The following is a 19,054-nucleotide window of genomic DNA, read 5'->3' on the forward strand; positions in this document are numbered from 1 at the left end:
TATATCAAGAAAACAATAAATTGTTAAAGAGTGAAAATATTACAGTGGCTGAGAGAGCTTAATGCACTGCAGTTTAAGAAAACACATGCAAATACAAAAACTTGAGAAAATTGAGAAAAGATTTTCATTCGTTTGTTTGACAGCACACATGCTGCAAATCCTCACAACGCAAACAAATTAATAAAACGTGCTGCATTTTCCCTAAAACATGATGGACCCGGCTACTTACTGTATGTTATAGTTATTTATGCTAATAAAATACTAAAGACAATGGAAATCACAAAAACCTTACATTTCAAAGATCACCTTTAACTTTACTGAGCAATAGTCATGGCACAGCGGCATCCGTCACGTTTTAGGGTCCCCTTGAAACATTTTCATTGTATTCCGATGATTTTTATGTTTTTTGTACAGATCGATGTTTCTGTGTGCTGTCAAACGGGTGGAGATCTTTTCTTCCTTTTCTGGCATTTTTTTGTAGTTGCATGTGTTTTCTTAAAACGCAGCATGTTAAACCCTCTCAGCCACCATAAAATATAAACTGAAAAAAACATAAAAGGTGAAAAATACCACAGTTTCCACAAGCATATGAAGCAGGATAAAGCTTTTTTTATATATTATTCATTCAGAATCATTATTTATTCATAATCTCTAATCATTTATCATAATTTAATAGCAAATCTGCATGTTATCGTAATATCTGAAGGATCATGTGACAATAGTCAGGTTTCAGTGACATTTGCAAAAAATAAAAATAAATCCTAAAATGTGAATTAGGGGTGTTTCCATCAAGTTTTAAGAGTGCTGACTGTAGTATTGGTAACCTAGTAACCAACAGTAAATCAGCCAAGCATAATGGAGACAGCTGGTTCATCAAGTGGGTGTGATGTTCGATACATCATAGTTTATTCGGCAAATGCATATTCATCTTCCATGATTCGAACATAGCCAAAACCACCCCAAGCCATACCTGCCAACACACTCATTTTGCCAGGAGTCTCCCGTATTTCATATTCATCTACTGCCACCCTCCCATTTTGTTATTTCTCCCAGAAAACTCCCTGTCTGTGCTGTAATATCCCCAGGTCGTCAACTTTGGTATAGTATCCAATTGCATCAGCCGCCTGAAACCCGTTTCATAGTACAGTTACTAACACCACAGTGCAGTTATTACCCCTCACCCTCGGTCACCTGGATTTTTAGAGACAAATTTTGGCAGGTATGCAAGTGTTTTTTGTTTTGTTTTTGGGAACATTTTTATAAAAAAATCTGGCATTTCAATCACTCTGTTCTTACACAATATGTAAAAATATGCATTATCACAGGGTATTACAGCCTAATCTCACGAGGAAACGTAAGTTTTGTCAGTTTAGTGGCTAATTTGTATGAATTCGTACGAGTTAAGTTGTATGAAAATGTACAATTTTAAAAAGGAAGTGTGGCACCTAACCCCACCCCTTATCCAAACCGTCATTGGGTCATGAGCAAATCGAACTAAATTGTACGAATTAGATCAAACGAATTCATACGAATTAGCCACTAAATCAAAAAGTTATGAATTGCGGTGCGATTTAGTTGCGTATTACCAAGCTTGTGCTAATCATGCTGTAATATCTGCTTTAAATTCCATAAACAAATTCAATTTGAAATTACATTCATAGTATATCTCACAAATGTATAGTCATTACTGTGTTTTTGATCAAATAAATGCAGCCTTGGCGAGCAGAAGAGACTTGATTAAAAAAAAACAATAATCTTACAGATACCAAATATATGCATGCGTCGCAAACCCCTCCCTCCACCTTCCAGAAAATCCAACTGTTTCCCTTCGGGTCTCAAATAGCTCAAAACACACACACACACTCGTGCCAGAGGGAGATGGGACACTGCGCTCTCAGTGGCTGTGGTGGTTTCACTCAATGAAAAATGGATGAGACTAAATTTAGATAAACTAAAATTAGACCCAGTTAATCTTCAGAATGTCCTCAAAGTAAGAGAAACCGCAGGCTTCACAATCTCCGTCTGTGGAAGAGAGAGACGTCGATGTAGAGCTATGAGGAGACGCGGACGGATTGATTTCTACAACTCACCTGCAGTAGTGTGAGGAGGAAACACTCTGATCTTTACTTTGATATGGTAGAAGAGCACACAGAAGGTTTTTGATACTCGTATACGTTCACAGCAAATATCAGGGAGAGCTGCTATAGAGTGATTTTTGTGGACTGTTGACTGTTGTCTAAATGGAGAGCAAGCAGAGGTTAAATCTGACGTTCTGTACTGTGGTCTTGATTCTGAAGAAGAAAGATATACAGTATATATTCTGTTTGTTAGTAAATTCTTATTATGTTTTAGTCCAGGTTGGCAGTTAGACTTTTAACAATATTATATAAAACTACTGCCTAAAGATGCATTTATATAATAATTAAAATATAATACTAGATTCAGTCGTGTAAAGTAACAAATTATAAATACTCAAATTACTGTAATTGAGTAGTTTTTCTCAGGAATTGTAGTTTTAAAAATGTGTACTTTTACTTTCCCTTGAGTACATTTTTAGTGCTGTATTATCTGTACTTTTACTCAACTGCTTTCCTTCAACCTGCAGTCACTACTTTAACATTTCTTTACTATGGGGATTAGAAAAATCAGTCCTGTTATCAATCACACCGCACATAAAAGGTAAATCACATCAGAACTATCTCAAAACACGGGTGCTTTATAATTGCAGCAAACTGATTGAAACTGTTAAAAGTGTCCAAGAAGATGTCCAAAATTTTTACACGCATTGACCCAGAGACTGTTTAGACGCGTGTCACTGATGAGAAGGTGGCGGATGTTTTTCTGTATGATGACCAAAATGGCCTTAAAGGGCACCTAGGTTCAGATTTATTATGTATCATTTGTGTCTCCAGAAGAATGTGTCCGTAAAGTTTCAGCTCAAAACATCCATCAGATTTTTTATTATACCTTTTATAAGGGCCTACTCACACTATGCCATCCGTACCATGCCCAGGCCCGTTTCCCGAATCGTTTGAGAAGTGTGAGTGCGCTGAATCAGGCTCAAGCCGATTCACTTGGCCGGCCCTGGCCCGGTTGGAGGAGGTGGGCCTGAGCGCGGTTCACTTGGGCTGAAAGCCCGAAACTGAAAGCGAGACCTGACTTTTAAGGGACTGTTTCATATGGATTTGTTAATCATTCTTACTGTTTAGTGAACGCAAACTGCCGTAGCTTATTAAATACGCAAACCCCTCACTGCACGACAGCTGCGCACCTTCAGCAGACCTCCTCATTCCTGCAGCACGAGGGCTTTATGATTGTTTACGAGCGCCAAAAGTGGTGGATCTGTTCGGCGAAATATCTGACTGTGTGTCACCGCATCCCTAAGGACTGTTTGGCGAAATATTTGACTGCATGTCACTGCATATCAAACGACTGAAACAATATAACTAGAGAAATCTCCACTGTGCTGCTGAGTGAGAGCACTTCTCACTGAACAGTGCAGCAGCGATGACGTAAGCGTGCCGAGGCCCGATTGTGGTGTGAGTGCGGGCCGTCGGGGGAGACTGGAGGGGGGACAAGCGTGCTTTGGCCCGGTTCGAGGCAACTGTACCTAGTGTGAGTACGGCCTAAGATTCTGTTTTATACATTTTTGCATTGGGTGGCGGTTTTGCTGTACTGCGCCTTTAAGGCTAGTCCTCCCCACCCACCATTTCTACGCGCCTTTCTGCGTGCCTTAAGGCTGATTTATACTTCTGCGTCAAACACCGGGGTATGCTACGGCGCTGACGCATAGCCCTTCGCCGTGGCCATCGCCGTCACTGACGTGCACCTCTCAAAAAATGTAACTACACGTCGCAACAACGCGTAGCGCAAGCTCTGTGATTGGTCGGCTTGGTAGCGATGACGAGTCGGGGCGGGACCGAGAGCCACGCGAATGGCGCAAACCCAATGTATCGATTGTTTACAAGTGTGGAGTCCCGTGAAGGAGCTCTGGATGGAAAGTTTTGTTTTGTGTTTACCTCGTAGTTAAAGTTGGGTTACGCCGGTCACTTGGCGCAGAAGTATAAATCAGGCTTTAATCTCCTCCCTCGGCTGCCTCAGACAACAAACAGACATAAAGGAAGCAGATCTCAGGTAGCGTTTGTGAGAAATACTACAGTAAGAACTTTACCCATGATTATTTAATGCATTTGCTGTGTTAAGTTACAACATCAATATCATTACAAAGTTCACGCGCACACACAGACACACATTCCCAGCATGGACACGATACACGTATACATAAACAGTGCGTTTAGCTTTGCACTCTTTTTGCACGCATATGTGAGAGGATACAGGCTAATCTCCACAGCTGTATGGTATCTGTTGTTAATGTAGAAAATTAACCAGAATTAACGTACACAAAGCGGGATTGAAGCATCTTCTTTCATAATTGTAATATACACTATACCTACACATATTTCTGTCCAAACAGCTTGAAAAGTAGATTTTACACCATAGGTGCCCTTTAAACACCCAGCAGGTACAAGACACTAACATGACGTTGCATTGAGTTTAGAAATGAAAATTGGGTTGACATTAGAACCCAACCTAAAATCAACCAAATATCAACGTCTAATGAAGTTACACCTTGACGTTTTGTGGAAGTTACCACTATGACGTCTGTCAGATGTTGTATTTTGGTTGCCACACCTGACGAATAAATGTCAGTATATGACATCAATATGACGTTGGTTTAAGATGTCGGCTCAACGTTGGATTTCTAACACAACCTAAAATCAACCAAATATTAACGTAATATTACTTCTTTATTGGACATCAAAATAACGTTGTCCTTAGATGTTGGCTAGACATTGAATTTTGGTCATCTGACATCACAACCTAAATCTAACCTAATATTAACGTTTTATGACGTTGTGTGCCTGCTGGGCAATATCTAAATGCTCTACAGAATGTTACGTTTACACATTTACAAATTACATATAAATTCATACCTCATAATCTGAGTAATATTTACAACAGATATTTTTACTCTAGTCAAGACTACTATTTTTTCTGTGCATGATTAAAACACTATTAGATGTTCATTTTCAGTGTATCACTTTCTGCGAAGGAATTCATGAGTGCACAATATAATAAGTTGATTAGGAAGTCAAGAAACCAATTGCCTTAAATTTCTAAGTGCCCCCCTTGAAGTATTGTAGGATGCACTCTACCCACACTGGAAGAACTACACAACGCCTGTTGTTTTAAAAAAGGACCTTCAGGAAGATGGTACAGATCAATTCATGCAAGGACAAACTGATTGAAATAGAGTTTATGTCCAACTGTGGTAATCATTCTTAATGCTGCTAAAAATAATGGACTCAAGTGTATAGTGTGTCTGAGCACATGTATGACCACACTTCTGTATTAGATATATTTATTTTTATACAATTTATTTGAGTCGTTTTAGCACTCTGATTTTATAGACGAAATGATTGTTGCGCTGACTGGAGAACATTTTTAAAATTTCATTGTACTTGCGACAATGATAATAATGGTCAATTCTAATCTAGTATTTACTGTTAGGTTATTGATTATTGTAAGTTGCCATACTTTCTTATAGTCAAGAGAATGTATTAGTCAACAGATATTAAGTAGACAGTTAACTAATACTCTGAAAATTAGTTGGCATGAAGCTGCAGTGTAAATTATAGTCACCAAAATGTGCAAAAGAAACCATCAAAATAAATTGATACCAAATATTTAGTATATTTTCTACCATAAAGGTGCGGTTTAGCACATTCAATAAGTTAAATTGTTCTCTAATATCTACACAAAAGGAATGTGCCTTAATTCTCCAGAAATTGCATTATATGTTCATTTATTCATTTTCTTTTCGGCTTAATCCCTTTAATAATTTGGGGTCGCCACTGCTTAATGAACCGCCAACTTATCCAGCATATGCTTAACACAGCGGATGCCCTTTCAGCTGCAACCCATCACTGGGAAACATCCATACACACTCGTTCACACACATACACTACGGACAATTTAGCCTGCCCAGTTACCAACCTATTCCACATGTTTTTAGACTTGGCGGGGAAACTGGAGCACCCGGAGAAAACCCATGCAAACACTGGGAGAACATGCAAACTCCACACAGAAACGCCTACTGACCCAGCCGAGGCTCGAACCAGCAAACTTCTTGCTGTGAGGTGAACGTGCTACCCACTGCGCCACCGTGCAGCCATGTTCATTTATAAAAGGGAGGAATTAAACCTAGAATCCGAATCTCCATATTGACCATATTTGGAATGGTCGTGATTATTAATAAGCTCTGGTCTGACATCCGTAGCAGTTCTCAGAGCCTGCTCTATCATACACATACATTCACTCTCTCACACAGAGCGAGAGAGAGATATATTTTTCCAGCAGAGATGTTTTAGGAATTGCATTTTGAAGCTTTCACATGTATGGAAACACAGCCAGAAATTAATATCAACCTCTACATAAACAGATGAGTTTAAAAGTGTATTGCTGTTGTCACACTCACTAACGACCTATATATGCTTGCAGATCGCTGGTATACATGCGGATCGCTATAAGGACTATAAATCCACCATGATATGATCTACAAGATCCAGTTATGCACCACACACACTCAATGGTTGCTGATCCTGACTGATTGCAGACACACAGCTGAAGGATTGTCAAAGACTGATTACAAAGACTTTAAATACAGTGCGCGCACACACACACACACACACACACATCAGGGCTGAGTCTTGTTTTACAATTTTGTGACATTATGATGCGTTTTCTCTTCCTTGCCGTGTTTTTGACCCTTTTGAGCCTTGTTTGTATATGTTGTCTGCCTGTACTGACCTATCGCCTGTGTTTTTGACTTCAACTCTGGATTTGCCTGCATATATCTGTTTGCTCCGGATTGTGACCATTGCTTGCCTGACCACTCAATAAATCAGTGTTTGGTTCCGCTCACCCTTGTCAGAGTCCATTTCACATTACAGTTGTTCTTTCAAAACAAAATGACACAACGTATAAATGTCATTTAGCACTTTTATTCTGCAGTCTACATGTGTCTGTTGCCTCAAGCATAGAACACCAAACATAGATGCCAAATTTCACAATATACATGGTAAATTAACAAAAGATAAATAAACAGACTTGATGAATACATTTTTAATCTGTATATGCTGCATTTTGTGTTCTGACGAGCTGCAATGGCTGGTGGAGAACTGCATTTGGTTGAGTCCTCGTTGTTTAACATTGTTGTTTAACAAGGCGTAATGCAGCTGGCTTTAGTCGAGTCTTTGGCTTTCTTAGTCTGCATGCATCTTTCTTCAAAATAAGAGTCCCAGAAACATAGTAAATTTAATATAAGCTTAACTTAAAATCTATCAGTGTGTGTTTGGCTGCTGAACTTCTGATGACACGGTTGCTCGTGCAGGTCCAGCTGACATAGAATGTGACCCTCTGAGGACTTATGTTGGGCAAAAGTAAAGGCATTTTTCTTAGTATATTAATTTTCAACTCTCATATATATATATATATATATATATATATATATATATATATATATATATATATATATATATATATATATATTTTTTTTTTTTGTTACAAAAAATACTGTTTATCATACATACTTTTAAAGTATGGAAAAACTATTTTATTCAGATCTGATGTGATGTATATATCTCAATTTCAAAAAATGACACTTGGTTTAATCTACATATAGTACAGTATATTAAGCAATCATTTAAAGGATAATTCACCCAAGACTTGAATCATTCCGAATCCTAACCCACAAAAAAAAGATATGCAATTTATTTTAGAAGAATTTATTATTATTTTCTTTATGCTTTATATAATGCGCAGATTAAATTTAAGTTTTTATTTGCATATGAAAAATTTATCAGCAAACAATGTTATACAGCATTCAAATCTTAGCATGGAGGCTCAGGCATGCTGGCTTTGACGCACAAGGTTTCTCGGGTAACTGTAGTTAAATCTAAAAGATGAGATGTATGATGTAAAATGACAGGAAAGAGATTAATAAAACACTGGCAAGCCCAACTACCACAAAGTTAACACAAGACACAGAACTGTGGAAACTGAGGACTTAAACAAACTGGGAGATCAAATCAACACAACAATGAACAGGTGTTTAACTCAATTAAAAACCATGGAAACTAACAATGAACTAGAACAAAGGCATGCAAGCAATAAAAAAGGGTAATAAACAAGACAAACGTGAAACAAGGACCAATGGAGCTCACTCTTACATGTCATGTGACATGTAGGAGCTTCTTCAAGAACCAGTGAGATTTATTTTTGTGTTTGCTGATCATTTTTTATATGTGACCATGGACCAAAAAACATAAGGATCAATTTTGATGGCAATTGAGATGTATACATGATCTGAAAGCTGAATAAATAAGCTGCCCATTGGTGTATGGTTTGTTGTAATAGGATCAGGGCTTAATTTGTGCCGGAATAAGCCGGATTCGGCACCTCTAAATCTGATCCAACACCTCATTGTACACGGCTCTTCACTTTCTACCGCGACTCCCTAACCCTCTTCACTTTTGTCCGCGGCATACCGATCTGTTCCGGGAACTCGCAATTTACAAATTAAGCACTGGATAGGATTTTTGTTTTTGAGATACAACTACCTTAAGTTGCATGCATGCAGTCTGAGTGTTTATAAAACAAAATATTGAGAAAACTGCCTTTAAAACAGTCCAATTTATGTTCTTAACATGGCATCTTGTTAATCAAAAATTAAATGTAGATATTTAAACAGAAGAATTTTTTTCAAATAATTGTATAAAAGAACTTTAATACTAATGATTTCAAATGAATAATTTAGACTAATACTATCTATTTATCTAAGCTCTCTGAAAGGGATGTCCCGATGCTAACCCAGATTGAATCCAAAAAACGTAAAACCACAGCTGACCAACCTACTGCAGATTTAAAACTGTTCATTGGGATCTCCACAGGGTCAATATGCATGGCCAGGCTGGTATAGCCAAACCTTGGTCACTCGTACCAATGTCAAACGTCGTTTTCAATAGTGCCAGCAACGAAAATCTTGGGCGGTGGACAATGTGAAACATGTATTGTTCACTGAAGTCCACCTTTATTGTCATCTGGGAGAGTTATGTTGTGGAGCAGCCCCAAAGAAGTGTACCGCCCAGACTGTTGCAAGCCCAGAGTGAAGCATGTGGGGGATCAGTGATAGTTTGGGCTGCAATACCATGGCATTCTATAGGCCCGTAATTGTGCTAGATGGGCGCGTCACTGCCAAGAACTACCGAACCATTCTGAAGGAGCATGTGCACCCAATGGTGCAAACATTGTATCCTGACGGTGGTGCCGTCTATCAGGATTATAATGCACCAATATACACAGCAAGACTGGTGACCGAGTAGCTTGAAAAACAAGAAAGTGAAGTTGAACATCTCCCATGGCCTGCACAGTCACCAGACCTGTTTATTATTGAGCTACTTTCTTACGTTTTGAAAAAGTGAGTCGAGTAATGTTTCCCTCCACCAGCATCACGTTGGCTACTATTTTCCGAGAATGGCTCAAAATCCCTCTTGCCACTGTCCAGGGCTTGTCTTGTCAAGACAAATTGATGCTGTATTGGCCACAAAAGGAGGCCCTACACCATACTAATGAATTATTCTAATTTAAACCAGGCATTTCAGTTTCATTATCCCAACCCCTGTTTTTATTTATTTGTTAAATCTCTATGAATGTTTTAAAGCATTTGGAGTTTTTGCTAATAGCCTTTCAATGGAGGTACAGAAATCTCTGAGATTTGATTAAACATCTTAATTTGAGTTTTGAAGATGAACAAAAGTCTGACATGAGGGTATAGTTCATTACATTCGCTCCATCCCATTCATCGGAACATTTCTACCCGCTGTGACTGTGAGTTTGAGAAAGAGCGACAGATTGCGGATGTGAGATAAAGATTTTGTCAAAGACTGAGAGGAGTACATTTGTTCGGCTAAAAGCTGCTCCCTGCTGGGTGACAACATATCCTCTCATATAATGGCTTATCTCTATTCCCAAACAGAGGACTCTGTGATGATTAATTGATAAACTTTGCCTTAAAATGCATCCCTAATCCAGACACCTTTAGCAAGAATTACACGAACGCTCGTGCTCTCCCCTGCTGCTGATACTGTCATCAGATCGGCTGGGATGAATTGAATTATTAACTCATTAAAACTTAATAAACCTCTCCTGTCAGCGAGCAGCTCCCCATCACGATCCGCGGGCTTAGCGCTGCCCCCTGATGTTCCTCCCAGACGCATCCTCTGTCTTCATTCTGACACTCACGCTGGCAGGCCAACGTTTGACGTGTTGCGTCGCGACAAACCTGATGGACTTGTGAATGAAACTGAGCGCCGTCAAGGTTGAGAAATGCTTTTCTTGCACAAGCAAGGACATCTGTAGTCACACTCCTTGAAAGGCAGTGCAAACGCGGCAGCAGATTTGGTGGCATGTATTGATATTGATTTGAAAGGAAGCCTAGTCTTGCTCTTATTAATCATATAAGCGTTTGACTGTGGAGACCTGCGCTTGTCGAACATCGTTTGCGTCATTTAGGCCTGCGTGAGGTGAAATAAATTCACAATTAGCCTTTCAGAGTTTGTTTTAGCTATTTATTTAGTCATTTTTTTGTCATGCAATCAAAATGTTACAATCTTGTGATTCTGATCTTTTCATCAGCGTTGAATGAGTTCTAAATGTGTAATTACCAGTTAATATGTTAAAATTCAGCTTGTTTTCTAAGAATTGGGACTTTGGTTAAACCCAAATTTGAAAAAGAAATTGTGAACTATAAACTCAGAACTGTGTGGAATTACAAGAAATAATTCCAATTGGTGTAGTTATACACTGAAAAAGACTTTTGCTGCTTGTTGAAACTACTTATTTTAAAGGGCACCTATTTTACCCCTTTTTCAAGATCTAAGATAGGTCTGTTGTGACTTTAGAATGTGTCTGTAAAGTTTCAGGTCAAACCCCTCATCAGATTTTTTATTATAGCTTTAACAATATTGGAATTTTCAGCTCTGAGCATATTGTAGCTGTTTTTGTTGCCTGTGTCTTTAATGCAAATGAGCTAGTTCTTCCCGCCCACCATTCCCACATGCCTGTCAGATTGTGTCATCTCCTGCTGCAGAAAGGAAGCAGATCTCAGGGAATTTCCCAATGATTATTTGAAGAATTTGTTGTGGAGTTGTTAATTCAAGCCTTTCTGCAAGGATGAGTCACACACAACGTCCTTACACAGTTAACGCGCACACACCACGTTTAACTTTGCACTGTTTTTGCACAGCAAATGAGACATGACACATTAACATCCACTGCTGTATGGATATCTGTTATGTTAACGTACTAATTAAACCTAATTTAACATCCACAAACTGAAATTGAAACATCTTTTTAATAATTGTACTGACATGCGGCTGTGGTGATGACTTACATAGCGATTTTACTGTATTTAGCTTACTTTATTACAAACATGCACTGTTTTAAAAACGTTTTAGACTTGTACAACTCTTAATTACATTTGATGATGATTGATGATCACAGCGAGCTGAACAGATCTTTTAATCCCAGTTGCTTTGTGCACAACCTGTCGCAACCTGCGACCAAGACATGTTAATATGTGGCTGTCAATCAATTCAGTAGGCGGAGAAAACCGTACTCCTAAGCCATTTTGCAGTGGGCCTTAAAATAGGAGGGATTTAGATCCTATTTTAACATCAAGAAATGAAAAAAAGAGACATATTGTCTTTACATTACCCCGATATTACTGAGGACACACTATACCTACACACAGTTCTGTCTGAACAGCTTTTAAAAAAGATGATTTTTATCATAGGTGCCCTTTAAATGAGTTGAAAAGACACGATTCTTAATTCTTAAGGACAACTCAATTGTTTTCTGTCCAATCCACTTAAGTTTAAAAAAACGATTAAGTTAACTTAATCGATATGTGTTGATGAATGAACATGAATGAACTGTGTGGAACCTAGCATTTTTTACAGTGTATAAACTCTGAACTACAAGAAAAGAGTTTTTGTCTTGAAATCCTGAAATTATATCCTGTGATTGTTATTTTTTGTGAAACATTTAAATTGTGAGAGCATATTAACTTCTGCAATTTGACTTCAAATAATTTTGATTTCGAACTATTGCAGTTGCCAATTTATCATTTGTTATTCTGAAAAAAATAGCTGTTAAATATATAAAGACAGACTTGCAAGAAATAAGGTTAGAATCACAAGAAAGACTATATAGTCATAATCGCCTAATTATAGCCTATAAAATATGAATTTGTGTTACAAATGCAAAATATAAAATGGGAGAATGTTGTTATTAAGTCAGAACTGTGAGTTTATATCTTGCAATTATGAAATTTACATAATGTGATTCTAGACTTTTTTCTTTGAGTAAACTGAAAAGGAGTGGTTTGATGAACCTGAAAAGTAAACCTGAAAATTAAAATTGAAAATTTCCCATGGTCTGCACTGTAACCAGACCCTAATACTATTAAGCCATTTTGGGGTGTTGTGGAGGATCTACTGCAGAAACATTTTCCTCCACCACAATCACATAGTGACCTGGCCACTATTCTGCGAGAAGAATGACTCTGGCCACTGTGCAGGACTTGTATCTGTCATTCCCAAGACAAATTGATGCTGTATTGGTGGCAAAGTAGTCCCTAAACCATACTAATGAATCATTGTGGTCTAAAACCAGGCCTTTTATTTTAATAGTCCAACATCTGTATTTATTTATTTTTCTCTCACTTTTTTTCTCAGTAAACTCAGAATTGTGAAAAGAAAATTGTTAGAGCCAATTAACTTGAATATACTTGAATGAGTTTTTGCTGTTTTTAGCTTGCAAATTTGATTTCAAAACTCATAATTAAATGTAATAATTAACACCTTACAATTCTGCCCTTTTGTTTAGAATTTTGACTTTGGATTGCTCAGTTTTGAATAATAAACCTGCAAACTTATATAGTTCTTCTGAGAAAAATGACAAAATAGAAACTCAGAGTTACAAGAAAGCCTATAAAGTCACAGTTTAAATTGTGAGATATGAAAAAGCCAGAATATTATTACAGTAACACAAATTACACTCTTCTTAAGTTTTTATTGATCAGAAGTTCCTCTATTTATCCATGTTGTTTAAATGCGTTTGGTTCATTCAAAGTGTGCTTTGCATTAAGTTTGTAGGAATAATAAGGGCTAGTCGAATATCCTTGACACAGTCATGCCACACGTCTGAATTATACATCAGAGAAAAACTAGGCACAAGGTTTATTCAGCGCATGCAGGTCATTCTGTAGCTATATCGGTTATGAGGGCGCTCCACGGTGGCTTACCCGCTCACTGAAAGCTGTCTGCCCCATTTTTCAGCCCAAGATTATGACCATTTCCCTACAGGGCCATTTTAGAGCAATGATGGAAGCAGACTCCTTTATGTTTTTAGGCTGTTAATAATTGATTAAGAGTATGTGCTTGTAACCTTTCCCTAATCTATGCTAGTCGATAATTATATATTCTAAACGATTACTACTCTTTCATAATAACAGGAAACGCGTCGTCTTGTAGTATGCATAAAAATATTGAAATGCAGCCTAAAAGTGAACAAAATACAGAAACAAATGTATAATCAGTGGTGAAATGGTCAGGGTATGTTGTAAGATGTAATTATCCAAAGCCGATTTTGGCTTTTACGATGAAGACATTCATTTTTAATTGCGAGACTAAATGGCTGTGCTATGGATGCAGGTTTAAATGGTGCATTCTCATGCAAGATAGATACCACATAAAATCAACAAATCCCCTGCTGGTGATCTGAATCTAAGAGGCTTTAACGGTCTGTTCGATTTTCATATTGTCTGAAAAAAGGCGTGTATTTCACCTCCTTTCACGGTGGCAAGGAATGTCAATAAATGGATTAGTGGCACATGTCTAGGTTAAATGTCATTATTTAAAAACCGACAAAGTATTTATTTTTACGTTGTGCTTTTATCTGCTATTTTATTGTCTCACAGACGGCATTGGTATTAATACAGTCAGTAGTGCCAATTATTAGAATTTTAAACAGTCATTTAAGATTATGGATATGTTTAAAATATCTAAATAACACATTTGTGATCCAAGTCTAAAAGACCTGTGGAATGCCTGCCTTTTGCTCTCCTCCAATATTGATTTCGATTGGCAAAGCAGGACTTGTGCCAAGGGAGCATGAGGTTTCCATGGTTATGGCATGTTTGGAGATGTCGTTCTGAAAGCAGGTTTTGTGTGTGCGCGTACGGGAGACAGAGAAAGAGACGATCGATGCACCACAGGGTTCCTATCAGCTAGAATCAGAAGAGGTCTTGCACAGAGGAGGTGTTGGGAAATTGGGATGGAACAAAAGACCTGACGTGCCTGTATGTGCATTACAGAGGTCATTCTACAAAACAAAGGCTTATTTGTGTTATCTCCTTGCTCTGTAAGCACATATGTAGAGCTAGAATTCTGCTTTTATTCTATCTCCATCTCTCTCTCTCTCTCTCTCTCTCTCTATCTCTCTCTATATATATATATAAGATTTTAATTTATATGCTTGACTGTGATTGTGTCTCTAGGTTAGATATTTTGTTGAACAATGGGAGGGTAGCAGGTTGTTGAAAATGCTAGCAACACTTCAGTTGCAGCAGTTTCATAACTACATATTCTATTCATCTTATATTATACTCAATATCTTAATATAGCCAGAAATGTACACTTATTTACAAATAAACATATATTTAGTTTCACAGGATGTCAAAAATATTCCTTTTATATATTAGCCCTCTTTCAAAGAATGACCATATGTGTGGATGTGTAGATTACCTGAAATGATTAATCATGCAGGCATTTCTCTTATGTATAATCATATTCTTCTCTCTCTGTTATCTCTCTGCAGGTGGCCATGCTGTTCTCTTTGTTCTCTTGTGCTTTGGGGCTCTCCCTCCTGCCACTCCACCTGTTTCAGTGCCCCGCCCACGCTTGCCCTGCCCGCTGCGAATGCTCTGTGCCCACGCGTTCTGTGTCATGCCATCGCAGACGGTTAGCACAGGTGCCTGAGGGCATCCCAATAGAGACACGGTCACTGGACCTCAGTAAAAACCGGCTGCGCATTGTGACGCCACAGAACTTTTCCTCACTGCTGTTGCTGGAAGAGCTGGATCTCAGCAACAACTTGTTGTCTTCTGTGGAACCTAACAGCTTTCGAGCGCAGCCACGGCTACGCTCCCTCCGACTGCGAAGCAATCAGCTAACACTGCTGCCGCGTGGAGCACTGGCGGGCCTCAGTGAGCTCACTCTGCTGGATGTCAGTCAAAACCGCCTTGTTATTCTGCTGGACTACGGCTTTGAGGAGCAGCGGAGGCTGCGGGTACTAGAGTTGAGTGATAATGAGCTAGTGTTTATTGCCCCACGGGCGTTCAGCGGACTTGCGTCCCTTCGCTCTCTGACGCTGCAGCGCTGCAACCTAAGCACAGTGCCCACACATGCTCTTGCACATCTGCATGGTCTCACCAGCCTAAGATTGCGAGATTTAGGCATTGCAGAGCTTCAGGCACACACTTTTAAGGGTCTGCCACGACTAAAACATCTGGAAGTGGACCGCTGGCCCTTGTTAGAGGGGTTTCCAACATCTGCTTTGCAGGGGTTAAACCTTAGTACGCTGTCCATTACCCACACCAACCTGACATCGGTGCCAGTCGTGACAAATCTATTGTATCTGACGCATCTCAACCTGTCCTACAGCCGTATACGGGTCCTGCCAGCAGGTTGGTTGAGAGGAATGGACCGACTGGAAGTTCTACGTGTGCGACAGGCTAATCTGCTCAGTGTGGAACCACAAGCATTTCAAGGAGCCTCCTCTCTGCGCATTCTTGACCTTTGCTATAACCGTCTCGCCACACTTGAAAGGAGTGTTTTTCCTGTTACTGAGGCCCTGCAGACTCTTTTGATTGGCCAGAATCCGTTAGTTTGCGACTGCCGTCTACGCTGGCTCCTGGAAAGGACTCCACCTTTGCTGTATGGAGATGTTCAACCTGAATGTAGTGCTCCTGCCCCCTTGGCTGGAAAGCCTCTTCGAGATCTTGTGGAAGCTCAAATCTCTCGCTATGTAATTTGCACCAAACCCAGGGTCATCTCCATGGCGTCTTACCCGGCACAGGCAGAAGAAGGACAGAGAGCTTGGCTGTATTGCAGTGCCGATGGAGCGCCGCCTCCATCAGTGTCATGGCTAACACCACTTAGACGACACATTACCACAAAGAGTACTGGAAGGGTGGTGGTCCACACTAATGGCTCGCTTGAGTTTCGCATGGCAGAGCCTCAGGATAGTGGCATGTACGTCTGCGTAGCATCAAACCCCGCAGGTAATGCTACTCTGTCCGTAACACTCGCGGTTAAAACCTCTGGAATCAGGGACAGGGCCCTTTACGCGAACCGCAGCTTTCTTTTTGACCCCGACTACAATAGTTCCCTGATAAACGGCACAGAGGAGTACACCATCAGGGTGGTCCTGGACTTCACCACCATCCTGGTCTCTACAGCAATGGGCTGCCTCAGCTTTCTGGGTGTTGTTTTGTTTTGTTTCTTGTTGTTGTTTGCATGGAGTCGTGGCAAAGGGAAGCACAGAGGAAGCGTGGACATTCAATACGTTCCACGGAAGAGGAAAGGCGCAAACTCAGAACTTACAGAAACAAGCGGGCCAAGACGAGTCAACATGAAGATGATCTGAACTTTGTGAATGACAGAGGATTTCACAGGTTGCATGGTTGCGTATGCGTATCTGTTGGACTTTGTGAGTCTTTGGGTAAATGTGCTGCACAGGATGTGTTTAGTCATGAAAGTTTACATGTGGTATCCCAATGAAAAAAAAAGAGAGCAAAAGAACTACGCCAAACCATATAACGCGCGTCGTCTGCGATGCTTTGTCTGTGGAAAGCATTATTTGGACATTGCAGACGTGATTTAGTTAAAGTTGTTGTATATATTTCATATTTGTGGGAAAGAATGGTATATTTCTATATATAAATATATACACACACACATGAATATATATCTATTTACAGATACATTACAATTACTTTTCAAAACGCTGCAAAAACTCAAAAGTTGTCTTCCCCAATAAGCAAAGTATCTACTGGAAAAAGCCTCGGCTGTGCTGTGTTGTGAAGTGTTTGGTTTTGCTCAGAATTCTTGTTCTCCTGGGACATCCTCTTCTTAGCAGAACCTCCAGGGGAACCGGGGAGTTTTCTGCCATTTTGTTGTAAAGATGTTAAAATGCAAGAAGCTGTTGACATGGTGGGTTCCAGGGGCTGTATTTGTGACTCAGTGGAAATCTGTGGAACTGTGTGAAAATGTTCTTTTCTTTTCTTATGTTCTGTCAAATGCTGCTCAAATGTTTTTACATACTAAATATCTGGTTATATTTTCCAAAGAAAATAAATATAAATCGTAAAGCTTGATAAGTGTTGCTGTCATCTTAGATCTTATCTTATTCTGGTGTCTCAAGTATTCCCGATGGCATAAAACTCTCCAAGCAGTAATTAATCTACACCTTGTAAGCCTTATTGCTTTTGGTACTTCTTTTTTGTATATATATATTGCACAGCTATAACTTCATTCATGTGCGTCACAGTGGTGCAGTGGGTAGCACGATCACCCCACAGCAAGAAGGTTGCTGGTTTAAGCCCCGGCTGGGTCAGTTGGCATTTCTGTGTGGAGTTGCGTGAATGAGCGTGTTTGGATGTTTCCCAGTAATGGGTTGCAGCTGGAAGGGCATCCGCTGTGTAAAAGATATGCTGGAAAAGTTGGTGGTTAATTCTGCTGTGGTGACCCCAGATTAATAAAGGGACTAAACTGGAAAAAAAAAGAATGAATGAATATAACTTCGTTCCTTTAAAGTTACCCAATTTTGCATGCAGGTTATTTCTGTTGCTAAATTTTCCAATAATCCCAATTACGGGACAGATTATGACAATGGTTGCTTGGCAACAAGCATATAAAATGTCACATATAAAAGCTTATGGTCAAGTTGAGCTTGAATTTTCAAAAAAGGTTAATAGTCCTGACAGCACAGCACATGTGCCGATAGTGACCTTTTTTTAGGTCTCTTAAAAGCATGAAATGGACTTATATTTGTCCCTGTCTGCTGTCTCTGACGTCACAGCTCAGGATTTTTACCAGGGAAGGGTTTATGCATGTCTTTGAGCAGGAAACAACATGCCAGGCAAACAATTGCCATTGAAAGGAATGGGAATAATCAATAATTCTCTTGGTATTATTGACCACCTCGATTCACAAGCAGGAAAGCTGCCGAATCCCAATTGATTTTTACCTAATAGAGGTAATCGAATTGGTCAGGCAAGAGTATTTACATTTATTTTACACTGCTTCACTGAGTGACTTCATGTCCAATACTATCATAGAGAATCTGACACTCATTGGCCTATAATTATCTGCAGTACTTTCATATTATTAGATTTCGTTGGTTGTACTGAATATGAAGGACACTTATTTTGTTCTGCTAAATGTTTTTCTAGTGCCTAAAAAACCTTATTCACAAGGCCAACATTGTATTTGATTGTTTTGAGCACTTGTTCTACAACACCATTAAAAGCATTTCTCTTGAAAATCCTCATTCCAAATCCTGATGTCAGTTGTATTATGTCTAAGCATTTAATTACATACTTCTTGCTGTTCATGTTGGACCTTGTAAAGTGAAACTTGAGCTATATTTAAACTAAATTCCTTCCTGACTCTGTCTTAACTCAGTTTTAAAAAGGAAAGATGGAAAATTGTATTTAATATAAGCGCTACACTGAATTAAATTTAACCCATCCAAACAGATTATAATGTTAAAGTCTTTCCTCCACCTAAACTGCTTTAGATTGATTGTGTTACACAAAAGTGCAAGGACAGAGTTTTCCATCAAGACAATGTGCCTCAGGTTAAACTTT

At 39.1% G+C, this 19,054-nt stretch overlaps 2 protein-coding genes across 8 annotated transcripts in view; one reads left to right on the forward strand and one right to left on the reverse strand.

Annotated features, from left to right (window-relative positions):
• Nucleotides 1–17,563, forward strand: part of lingo2b (leucine rich repeat and Ig domain containing 2b) — a 53,281-nt gene extending 35,718 nt beyond the window's left edge. For 6 of the 7 annotated variants that reach the window (XM_087278169.1, XM_087278173.1, XM_087278175.1 and 3 more), the window contains one exon: nt 15,001–17,563. In XM_087278169.1, coding sequence (XP_087134295.1) covers nt 15,001–16,830 — 1,830 coding nt within the window. In that variant the 3' untranslated portion in view covers nt 16,831–17,563. The remainder of the gene's footprint in view (nt 1–15,000) is intronic. The other variant, NM_001145582.2, reaches the window with a different exon arrangement.
• LOC141377151 (uncharacterized) overlaps nt 1–19,054 on the reverse strand; it is an 85,190-nt gene that overhangs the window by 47,592 nt on the left and 18,544 nt on the right. The window lies entirely within an intron of this gene.

The sequence above is a fragment of the Danio rerio genome, chromosome 13 (genome assembly GCF_052040795.2).
Source record: "Danio rerio strain M-AB ecotype USA chromosome 13, GRCz13ab, whole genome shotgun sequence".
In the NCBI taxonomy this organism is placed as follows: domain Eukaryota; kingdom Metazoa; phylum Chordata; class Actinopteri; order Cypriniformes; family Danionidae; genus Danio; species Danio rerio.